This window comes from Gymnoscopelus braueri (assembly GCF_963280865.1).
Source record: "Gymnoscopelus braueri genome assembly, chromosome: 3".
Lineage (NCBI taxonomy): Eukaryota > Metazoa > Chordata > Actinopteri > Myctophiformes > Myctophidae > Gymnoscopelus > Gymnoscopelus braueri.
The window spans coordinates 49148284-49160233 of record NC_137612.1 but is presented as its reverse complement, the minus strand read 5'-3'; the positions used below and the strand labels follow the sequence as shown (position 1 = coordinate 49160233).

The window sequence follows — 11950 nt, the reverse complement described above, 5'->3', positions numbered from 1 at the left end:
GCGGATCTTAAAGGACATTTGAACCAACCGATCAGTGACTTGTAGCAGCCTTTTCCTTCTTATTGGGACCGTTATCGATTTTTCTATTTCTGGGGGACGTGCATTTATTATATTTTCTTCAATTGACCCGATTCAAGGAAGATTTTGAGGTAAGATCGATAATGATGACTAGAGAGATTTCTTTGCACAAATACATGTTTTTTTTACATGATCAACGACATGGGGGTTTAGATTTAGAGTTGTGTGGAAGAAAGATTTGATTTCTGTTTATGTGAACGTTGTTGCATTTATAGGCTATATTTTCACAAGTTGTCCGATTTAAGGAAGATTTGAGACAAAGATCAGATTTTTGCACAAAAATCCATGCGTTTTTCTACATGAACAGCTGCTGGGCTTAGATTGTAGAGTTATGAAAAAGATATATCTGATGTTTGCATGTGTTAATGACATGGTGTACAAGTGGTATATAGCCTAGTAATAAAAGGGTGGGTGCACGCTGTTTCACATGCCGGCCGGTGGCTGCGTGCGTGCTTTTCACATGGCTCTCACGTACAGGGCTTTGCAGGGGTAGAAGCATTCTTGCACACACCGGATCGGTGGAAAAACGTCAAGACGTTTTAATATCGATCGGCGATCAGAGATCCGATAAGATCTCCGATCGATATTAAAAAGCTTGTCGTTGTTCTTTTTGGTTGTGAATTGGTTATTTTTGATAGAAAATGAATGTCGCTGTTTCTCAGTCTCAACGCCGGCATGGTTTTTAGTTTTGGGTGTTGGTCTACTCTTGGTAGTGGGAATGTCAGGAGACATTTAGATGAAAATATATATATTTTAAATAGTGCTTTGTTCGTGTCATTATCTATGATCATCTGTCGTAGACTTTAGTATAAACAATTGGTTGTCAATGTTGAATTATTATCTTCTTTTTTTTTGTGGTCGCTGCTGCTTTCTCGCCGAGTCAGAAAGGCATGAAGCCTTTTAACTTGCCATGCCTGTGTGTGTGCGTGTGCGTGTGTGTGCGCGTGCGTGTGCAGACTGCTGGGGCTGGCTGGCTGGTGGTGACGCACCCATACGCGCGTGCACGCGCGCATGTACGCGCGCGTGCACACACACACACACACACACACACACACACACACACACACACACACACACACACACACACACACACACACACACACTGTGACTTTTGTTCAAAACCGGTGCCAAAGTGCGTCCTTCTTTTTTTCTTTTCTTTTTTTTAACCCTTTCATTCACTCCGTTTATATTATTTGCAGATTTGATGGTTTCAGCCTTTAAAAAATATATATATATATTTACATATATATATATTATTTTTATGTTGTATTTTATTGTAGTGTGAGCTTTAAGACTGTCACATAGTCTGACCAGTGCATCTAACTAAGTGAAATAAAAGTGCAAACAGTGGCTTACACTACACACAGAGTATACCGTGGATTTAAGTGATTGTACTTTTCGGATGCCAATGTGTCCTTTTGTCTGCAGCTTATGCAATGGACTGTTAACCAGTGGTGTAAAGTAATTAAGTACATTTACTCAAGTACTATGCTTAGGTATTTTTTTTACTTTACTGGAGTATATCCAATTTTCAGTACTTTTACTATACTCCACTACATCTCAGAGGCAAACATTGTACTTTTACCCCACTACAATTAATTGAAAACTTAAGTTACTAGTTACTTTGTAGATCTTGATTATGTATGTTAACATACATTAACATACTTCACCACTTTTGTACTTTTACTCAAGTACATTTTGAATTCCGGAGTATGTCTACCTTGCAGTAGTGATACTTTTACTTAAGTAAGAAATGTGAGTACTTTTTCCAACACTGCCAATGTGTCCTTTTGTCTGCAGCTTATGCAATGGCCTGTTAACCGCAGATGAACTCGTGTTCCATGTTATGGTGCGTGGTGGTGGTCTGCACTCTGCATAGAGGGGCTTCAATTATTCATACTCACACACCAGCTATTTACTGTGCTTGGATCATTATGGTTGTGTAAGTGTAGCTTTTTGCTGTGTTTCATCATCAGTGCATCGTCAGTGCTGCTGTGGAAAGGAACTTAAAAGTGCATATACTCAAGAAAAACAGAAAACTAATATTTACCACTTGAGCCCTTTTTATGTAGGATTTACAAGCTCTGTGAGCTTGTAGATCAGCTATTTTGGGGAAAATCTTAGTTCTTCCACCACTAACTTCATTCAGTAGAGTAGAGAGAGAGAGAGAGAGAGAGAGAGAGAGAGAGATGAGAAGAGAGAGAGAGAGAGAGAGAGAGAGAGAGAGAGAGAGACAGAGAGAGAGAGAGAGAGAGAGAGAGAGCGAGAGAGAGATTGTGTGTGTGTGTGTGTGTGTGTGTGTGAGAGAGAGAGAGAGAGAGAGAGAGAGAGAGAGAGTGTGTGTGTGTGTTGTGTGTGTGTGTGTGTGTGTGTGTGTGTGTGTGTGTGTGTGTGTGTGTGTGTGTGAGAGAGAGAGAGAGAGAGTGTGTGTGTGTGTGTGTGTGTGTGTGTGTGTGTGTGTGTGTGTGTGTGTGTGTGTGTGTGTGTGTGTGTGTGTGTATGTGTGTGTGTGTGTGTGTGTGTGTGAGTGTGTGTGTGTGTGAGAGAGAGAGAGAGAGAGAGAGAGAGAGAGAGAGAGAGAGAGAGAGAGAGAGAGAGAGAGAGAGAGAGAGAGAGAGAGAGAGAGAGAGAGAGAGAGAGAAGAGAGAGAGAGAGAGAGAGAGAGAGTGAGTGTGTGTGTGTGTGTGTGTGTGTGTGTGTGTGTGTGTGTGTGTGTGTGTGTGTGTGTGTGTGTGTGTGTGTGTGTGTGTGTGTGTGTGTGTGTGTGTGTGTGTGTGTGTGTTCATGTGAATGTAGAAGCGCTGAGTGGTCACAACGCATTGTGCCTGTGTGTGTGTGTGTGTGTGTGTGTGTGTGTGTGTGTGTGTGTGTGTGTGTGTGTGAGTGTGTGTGTGCGCGCGTGCAGTGCGTGCGTGCGTGCGTGCGTGCGTGTGTGTGTGTGTCTGCCTGTGCGATTATTGCTCAACTGGGTAGCAAATTCAGTCAGATTGTGATGATGATAAGCACTGCAGGTGGTTAAACTAATCCCCCCTCTCTTGTAAGCTACCATTTGGGGGGTACGTTTTGCTGAAACCAAATGGACCCTTATTATCCATGTATTTACCATTTGAACACACTCTGGACTTTAACTGTGGTGGTCCCAGCTGTTGGCCGTGATGTCATGGGGAGAGAGAGAGAGAGAGAGAGACAGAAAGAGAGGGGGGGGGGTCTTTGGGGTTGATTTACGGATCTTGCCGATGGGGGCGGGGTCTAACGACACTGTGATGTAAACACAGATAAAAAAGGAGGTGTCTTGCCAGGCTGGGGTTTACTTTATTTAAAAACTTTCACTAGCACACACACACACACGTGTCTGTTCGCTGCTGCTGCTGCTGCTAGTCAGCTCCACTTTAAACACTACTGGCGCTCATTCTATCGGATATATACCGGGATTATAATTTTTTTGCCCCTTTTCCCTCTTCCACAACTTAACATTTTTATTTATTTTTTTGTATTTTTTCCCCCTCCGTTTTATTTTCAGACTGTTGGGAAGTTCCACAAAAATGTTGAGCTTCGCCCAGTCTCAGGACTGGCTGTACACCGAGCCGCTGCTCTTTGACGACGAGTTCTGCCAGAGCCTGATGAAGGACCTGCAGTCGCTGCCCACCCCGCCGCAGAGCCCCCCCATGAAGGGCGGCGTGGGCGCCGGCGGCCACCACAAGCCCCTCTCCAAGGAGGACCAGCTCAGCTACGTGTCCGACATCCTCTTGGAGGACCACGACATGCAACTGTCGGACAACTGGAACTGCGACTTCTTCGACCCCGACTACTGCGACGTCGACAAGTGAGTGTGGGGGGCTGTCATCGTGACGTTTTTAAACTTGGACGATTTAATCGTCACTCTAAAGTGGTCGTGTTTTTCCTTGGCTTGGCGATCTGATATTTTCCTGTGAAAAATGTCGCACCGGAATACCGATGCTTGGGGTTTTAAGTGGATAACCACTTAACCACCCCATTATGGTTTAGCGGAGTCCCTCAGAGCTCTCTACTAGTGTCTTTTCTGTTATCTGTTTTCTGTTATTGTGGGGAAAGCTTTAGCTGAAAATAGCCGATCGACAAGTTGTGTGAGTGTGTCGATCCGCTATCTTCAGCGAAAGCTTTCACCACAATACGGCAGCTTAGACGTATAGACGATTTCTTTTGGGGGGGGCATGGGGGGCACTTGCCCCCCCTGGTGGCCGGACAATTTTTAAATATATATTTTTTTGGCCAATATATGGCAAGTATATGGAGAATATATGCTGCATATATGCCATATTCAGGTTCATATATGTGGATATATAGGAAATATATGTCTCTTCTATGTCCAATTTCGTATATGTCACATATATGATAAACATATATGTTGCATAATGCATATATAAAAACATATATGTTCATATATGTTCTTTGCCCCCCCCTGGTGGCAGAGGCAAAAATCGCCTATGAGTGACCGTGTAATAACTTGTCGACAGGCCCCTGGACAAGGTGCTGCCCCGCATCCGGGCCATCTCCCTGGGGGACAGTGGCGAGGAGGAGAGCCTGTGGAGGTGCCTGGGAGGAGGAGCGGAGAAGGGCCTGCTGGTGTCCCCCTCCTCCTCGGTGCTGGGCTCCAGCCCCCTGCTGTCGGACATCGACACCAGCATCTTCGAGGAGATCGCCGGCTCTACCCTGGCCGTCCACGCCGCGGCGTTGGCCTTGGACGGACAGGACCCGCTGGACAGCCAACAGGAGCAGAGCATCGAGTCCACGTCGGACTACGGCTCCGCCGGGGGAGAGCTGTCCACGTACTCCTCCTCTGACTCTGGTGAGTTCATTTGGTTTATTATGACTACTGCCCTGATTCATAATAATGATATTAATAATAATGATGATAATAATAATGATGATGATGATGATGATGATGATGATGATGATGATGATAATGATAAGGGTAATGATAATAATAATAATAATACAAAAAAAGAAAATGATAATAATAAAAAAAAAAGTCCAACAACAAATACGAAATAAAATATATTGTTTTTAATTAATAGTTTGAAAGCATCAATTTGCATTTTAAAGGTCAAATGTTGATGTTGATATATGTTGGTATGATATTTTTTATCAAATTATTTCACCATCATCGCTGCACTTTTTATTGTGTCTGTGGGGTTTGTCAGCTGGCGCCATCATAGCCATGTTATTGATAACGGGGAGAATTCAATGTGAATTGATTGGCTGCCTATTGCTGTTAGATACTGTATGTTCAAGAAGTTGGCGGCAGCTTTTGTTCATCACCTGGTCATTTTACTGTCATGGTTTATCATGCAGTTGTTATTAAGTTGTTATCAAGTGTTGTTATTAAGTCATTTCCGAGTCTTTATCTGGATCTAACATCATAACACTGTAATACTGTATCGCGAACCCATCCCAGTGGGGTTACTTTATGACTGCCGAAGAACAAGTTACCGTACATTGTGTGTGTGGGTGGGTGGCGGAAGAGAAGATAGCACCGATTATTGAGTGACATGAATAGATTAGAGTTTTTTTTGGCAGTTAAGTGCTCCTAATAGAGGTGTGTGTGTGTGTCATGTGAGTCATGCTCGGCGGTTAACATCTGTGGTGTCAGTCATTAACATTGTAGTGAGTCACCCTACCAGCGCATGCCCTCTGGCATGCCTGGCTCTACTGTACTACTTTTGGGCAGGGAAGTGCTGTTGGCATCCCTTCAAGTTTGTCTCCATTACTCATTGACCAAATACGCTCTGTTTATTTTCTCTCCCTCCTTCTGGGTTTCCGACTTTTTTTCTTTTCTCTTTCTGACACATGTATTATTTGCCGACTCATTCCCGGCACATGTTTTTTCCATAAAGCTCTCTTTTCCGCAAAATCACGTCGGGCCTATTAACTGTTTTTGACCACTTTCAGCCTGGCGTCTGTATTTTGGGCTTGTCATTATAGCCAAAATGTTAGAAAAAAATACTATAATCTTCACATTTTTTTTGGGGAAAAAAGTAGTATTTTATTTACTCAAGTAGTGTTTACTTGTGCAGTGACTATTTCCCCTGTTCGTCATTATGACGAAGTATATACTCGGGCTTAAGTGGCTAAGTCATTAAATGTGATTATTATTACTAAAGTATATACATTTTGCTGGTATTCTACTCCAAATGAACTTTAATGATACAACTCTTGAGTAGAGCAGAGATAATCACAGTTTTTGTATTCACAGAACTGCAAAACATTGTCCTGTAGCGTCAGGCGCTATTATTTTCCTTTTCTTTGTTGCCGTTGGCATCTTGGAGTAACAATGAACAATGAACAAAAGGCAACAGCGGAGAATCTTTCAGTGGAAACGTTCCGCGGTGTTAACATGGTTTGTTACAGCCACGGTGGTGAGGCTATGCACGCTGAGGAGGCGGCGGCCAATACCGTGCACGCGCATGCACGTGTGTGTGTGTCTTGTGTGTGAGTTGTGTACAGTGTCCAAGCTGTTGTTTTGAGTGTAAGCTGTGCTCTTTGAAATGTCAGGTGCAATACTAACATCATAATAACCCCTAACCCAGTGGTTTTCAAAGTGGGGTCCGGGCCCCCGTAGTGGTCCTTGGGGGGGGGGGGGGGTACAAGGAGGCCGCCAGCAAAATGAGGGACTGTTTAAACACTAATTCCTATCAGTTTGGTGGTCCTTGAAATGAAGATGTATGAGAAACACTGCTCTAACCTCTCTCTCTCTCTCCATTCCTTCCTCTAAACAGAAGAGGAGATCGACGTGGTGACCGTGGTGCGCTGCTCCTCCAGCCCGTCACTCCTGCCCTCATTGGCCGACCTGTCCGCCCGTCAGCAGCAGAAAGAGGAGGAGGAGCAGAGGCGGCGCTTACACTTCGACATCCAGCAGCAGCACAACTACGCCGCGCCCTGCCCTGCCTCGCCGCCGCACTCCTCGTCCTCCTCCACGTCCTCCTCGTCCTCCACGTCTTCCAAAAAGCGGTCGCGGGGGCGCGACTCGTCGCGCCACCACCGCCGCCACCACAGCCGCCGCCACTACTCGCCCTCCTCCGGCCGCTCGTCGTCGTCGTCGCGCCACCACCACCACTCGTCGGCGCGCCAGTCGACGGAGACGGAGGATGAGGAGGAGAGGCGGCGCACGCACAACGTCATGGAGCGGCAACGGCGCAACGAGCTCAAGAACTGCTTTGTGCGCCTGCGCGACAACGTGCCGGAGCTCTCGCACAACGACAAGGCGTCCAAGGTGGTGATCCTGAAGAGGGCGCGTGACAGCATCCACAACCTGGAGGTGGAGGACCACAGACTGCTGGCCAAGAGGGACAGGCTGAAAGAGAAGCAGCAGCGGCTCAAAGCCCGGCTGGAGCAGCTGCGAGGCCTCTAGAGAGAGCCTGAGGTTAAAGACTATAATAGACAATTTGATCCCGGACGAGCCCCCAAAATGTTGGACAGGAGGAGGACATTGTTGATGGAGAGGGGACATTGTTGATGCAGGGGACAGACATTGAATGGAGAGTTTGAGGACAGAGGGGAGAGACGCGGGGAGAAGAGCGCACAAACTTGACATTTCATAGATATTGTTTTATGTTTAAACGTTTTAATGTTTTTATTTTTTAATGTTTTGGAGACTTTTATCTGTGCGCGCACACAGACACACGCACGCACACAGGCACACATACACACACCACATATACATACGCATACTCAGTGAACCTTTGCCATCAATGCACACAAACACCTCAGACCTTACACGTGTAAACATTCAACTTGTTGGTGTCTACACACACACACACACACACACACACACACACACACACACACACACACACACGTGTGACTCAGCGTTTATCATATTCATGCCTTGACTGCTGACTGTTGTAAGAGTAGGTAAATAAGGTTGGACTAGTTATGAAAAAGAACCGTTATCCTCCATTGTTAGTTCGTTTTTTAAATATTTTATTAGGGTGAATACACACTAGAAGACTCCTGCACACAATTTAGCCCCAATACTTAACTCTCTATTGCTTACTTAAAGCATAATTACTTCAAGTGTGCCATATATCTATGGAGAAGATGTTTTATTCAACTTAAATTCTGAAGCCACAAAACCAACCAGCTGTCATGAAGAACCACACTTGAAGTGAAGATGGTGTTTAGACTTGGCTAGCTAACTGAGCCCGCTATAAAAACAACTTTTATAGAAATACAATGTATAATTGCATCTGTATAATACTTGGGGCTTGATTTTTTCTGTAGTGTGCATTCACCCCCTTTGATGTCCTCAGGCGGACCCTTTGGCCCAATTCTGTTATAATAACCCAGGTTTATCGTGTTCAATACAATACTGTATATATACCAGATGAATTACTGTATGCATCATGAAGATTGGCCTCAGTTCTCTCTCTCACTTCAACCACTTCATAAAGTTCACAAAACGAGAACCTAATTCATCTTTTTTTCTAGACATCCGACATTAAATGGAATAATGATATGATCATTTTGAAAGTAATTACCACTGTTGCATGGTGTGAAGTGGTTGATTAATAGAGGAAAACTGAGCTCAGTCACTAAGCTATGCTAGTCCTAGCAATCTGCCAAAGTCTTTCTGTACACAGATGCCATTTAAGACAAGCCTAAATCCCGGTTTATACTTCGTTGCACGGCAGTGTGGCGCGGCGAACAACAGTAGATCAACTGTGTTCGCCACACGACATTGTTGTGCGACAAAGCATAAATCTAGCATAACCTATCGCCACTGTCAAGTACCAACCTTGCATTCAGGAATCCTATATGGGTTGACACTCATTGATCCTTATATTTGGTTTTTATTTCATTTGTCAAGCCCTGGGGGTCACAAACATTAATATTTATAATCTATTTTAACTACAGTGAAACACTTGTATTTAAAAGGTTTTTAGTAAGACAGCGGTGTAGTGATGTATAGTCCTGTTGCGACTGGAAGAGCCATTTTGAAAACTGTCTATGGAATTCACGGACTATCCTTACCCTATATTGGCATTTTCTAAAACTATTATCAATAGGCAATGTCTTGCAAACATTCCCCTGCTGACCCCTGCTTGCTTTGAAAATTGTGGGTGGCTTTCGCCGGTAGCCATTTTGTGTCCAAATAACTGTCACTAGTAGGGGCACAAAATGGCCGCTAACGGAACTGCGACATCAGGTGGTGACCGAAGAATTACACTGTCCACTGCTCGTGATGGCACTAACAACTCGGCATGTTTAGGCGCTAGCACTAGATGTTCAAAGTAGTTAAACTTTTAGGCAAAGATAACCCCAACTATGCTTCAAACTCTTTACTTTCGATAGTTGATTAGCAACTGCACCAACCTTGATCAGTGCTTATCGTGTTTCTTTTGCTAGTGCTACAGCTAAACCAGTGGACACATAATAAGTTATAAGTTCCTATGAATAGCTTGTTTACTTTAGGCTGGATCTGAAGTTTGTATTTTCAAAATGGTGGGGACGCGTATCACATTTGAATGCCAATAATAATTATTCTTATAATTATTGCTGTTCGTAAATGTGCTGTTTGTGGCCAAAGTGTCGCAAAAGGCAAATATTTGTTCATTTGTGTAAAAAGAAAAATGTCTTAAAATGCATCCTGTTTTCTAATGCAAATTATTTCATTAGTCTGCGTGTGAACTTGAAAAGACTCTGATTAATGTGTATCTCTTATGTTTTCCTCTTTTTTTGGGGTGTGTTTGATACAGAAAAACTGTTCTGCCAAGAAATGCATTTCCTGTCCAATGTTTGTTATTTTTTTTATATTATATAAGTATATAGGCTAGGTGTTTCTCATTTTGCCAGTGTCGTGTGTAATTATCATGAGGTACAATCCATTGACACATTCATTTTTAACATAAACAAAGGAGTTGTGAGCCAACGTGAAACATGAGCCATATGCAGTGGTTGTCAAACGTTTTTTTTTATTTCAACCTTTTTAATTTCAAGGACCCCCATAACTCTGAGAGCATACAAATGGAACCAAATGGACCCTTTGAACGCTCTCATAGTTACAGACCTGTGAGGGTCCATTTGGAAAACCCAACCACTGCAATAACCGAACTTGCTCTAAATTGAAGTTTAAAACGAAGAAGTCGAAACCCTCCCAAAATTGTGACTTTCTGAGGTTTTGACACAACAGTGGCAAAATAATATTTTTTTAGCATGATAAAACCTACCTCTACCCTGGCTGCAGTCAGACATTTTTTGAATTAATAAAGCATTTTTGTTTTGTGTTATTGTCTATTGAGCTTGAAATAAAAAATGTACAGATTTTCTTAAATATGTAAATGTTTTGTTTATTGTATCATAAATTATTTTAGTTCTTTTTTTTCTTGGTTCATTTGAATTTCAGAGAGTTAAGAGGGGGAAAAAAACGTGTTCTGTTCTTTTCCTTAGGAGCACTTTGTGTGTTTTTTATATTGAGTTAATAAAAGAATGGGCAAGAGCTGGCCTGTCTCTGTCTCTGATGCTTAACACTCAAACACACACCTATACAGGTATTTACAATGTGTAGTGCTGGAAGAAAATAGTAGAAATACCACCATATAGAAATATTCTTTACCCATTAAGACCTATATATGCCTTCTAAATCAGTAGTTCTCAAACTTTGTCATGCCAAGGACCCCCAAATTGATATATATTTGGTCAAGGACGCCCATCTGAAAATGTTTTGTGTGCCAGGGACCCCCGGAAGAGAAGAGAAAATTCCAAATTATTCAAAAGTTTCCAAACATTTTTCTGAACTAGCAGATGTAAGCAGCACAAAGTGACGCGCCGTGAGCTTGTAGATCTGCTATTTTTGAATAGCCAACGTATTAAATGGATAAGGTGGTTAAAATGATTGTGATGCTACTTTAACTACTTTGCTCCAAAAGCCCCAAAGCTCACTGTGATCTCGTAGATCGACTGTTTTCAAATAGCCGAAGTATATAGGTTTACAGTGGTTAAACTAATTTAGGTGAGGAGCCCTGGAACCCCCTTAAGGAGCCCTGGGGGTCCCCAGTCCCCACTTTGAGAACACACACACACACACACACACACACACACACACACACACACACACACACACACACACACACACACACACACACACACACACACACACACACGAGACAGACACAAGATATGGGGTATCTGCCCGACAGCCATGATATAATATGACACAACACACCATTATTACATGACATTACATTGCATACATTCTGACTTGACATTGCAGGCATGTAGCCGGGGGCTTTCAACTGTAGAATGGAGTTCAACCCCCCCAAGACCACAAACGTCAAGTTATCTGGTACAAGCACAAAGGTCAAAGCAATGGCGTGACAGCTAATCACACACACACACACACACACACACACACACACACACACACACACACACACACACACACACACACACACACACACACACACACACACACACACACACACACACACACACACACACACACACACACACACACTACACAAACTATATTACTACATTACTGTATTACTACACTTGTGAGGACAAATGCTACCCGTATACATTTTAAACCTAACCCTGAGGCCGAAAAAATAGATGATCTACAAGCTCTCAACGCGTACTTAGTCGCACGCCAAAGTTTGGGACACTGGCGCTCAACTAAGTGTAAATCAGGCGTAACTCTAACGCCAAACCCTAACTCCATTATCCTCATAATTTCTGCTAAACCCAATGACCTCCAACTTCATTGTGAGCTTGGAGGTCCATTCAGCTGTTCTTATCAATGATGAACAAAACCTCCTAACTCCACTTTTTGTTTTGTTTTTGTCATTTCTTGAAACATGAACATTTTGGAGTTAGCTGGTTTCTGCCCGACAGC

The 11950-nt window shown here is 43.2% G+C and overlaps 2 protein-coding genes across 2 annotated transcripts in view; both read left to right on the top strand.

Moving 5' to 3' along the window:
- The window catches only part of mych (myelocytomatosis oncogene homolog), a 10664-nt gene extending 108 nt beyond the window's left edge, over nt 1–10556 (top strand). The window contains exons 1-4 of the mRNA XM_080424932.1: nt 1–149; nt 3599–3901; nt 4572–4903; nt 6834–10556. The exon at nt 1–149 is cut by the window's left edge and continues 108 nt beyond it. Of these exons, the coding sequence (XP_080281058.1) occupies nt 3621–3901; nt 4572–4903; nt 6834–7465 (1245 nt within the window). The 5' untranslated portion in view covers nt 1–149; nt 3599–3620 and the 3' untranslated portion in view covers nt 7466–10556. The remainder of the gene's footprint in view (nt 150–3598; nt 3902–4571; nt 4904–6833) is intronic.
- mtss1 (MTSS I-BAR domain containing 1) overlaps nt 1–11950 on the top strand; it is a 745180-nt gene that overhangs the window by 147827 nt on the left and 585403 nt on the right. The gene's annotated exons all lie outside the window — the stretch shown is intronic.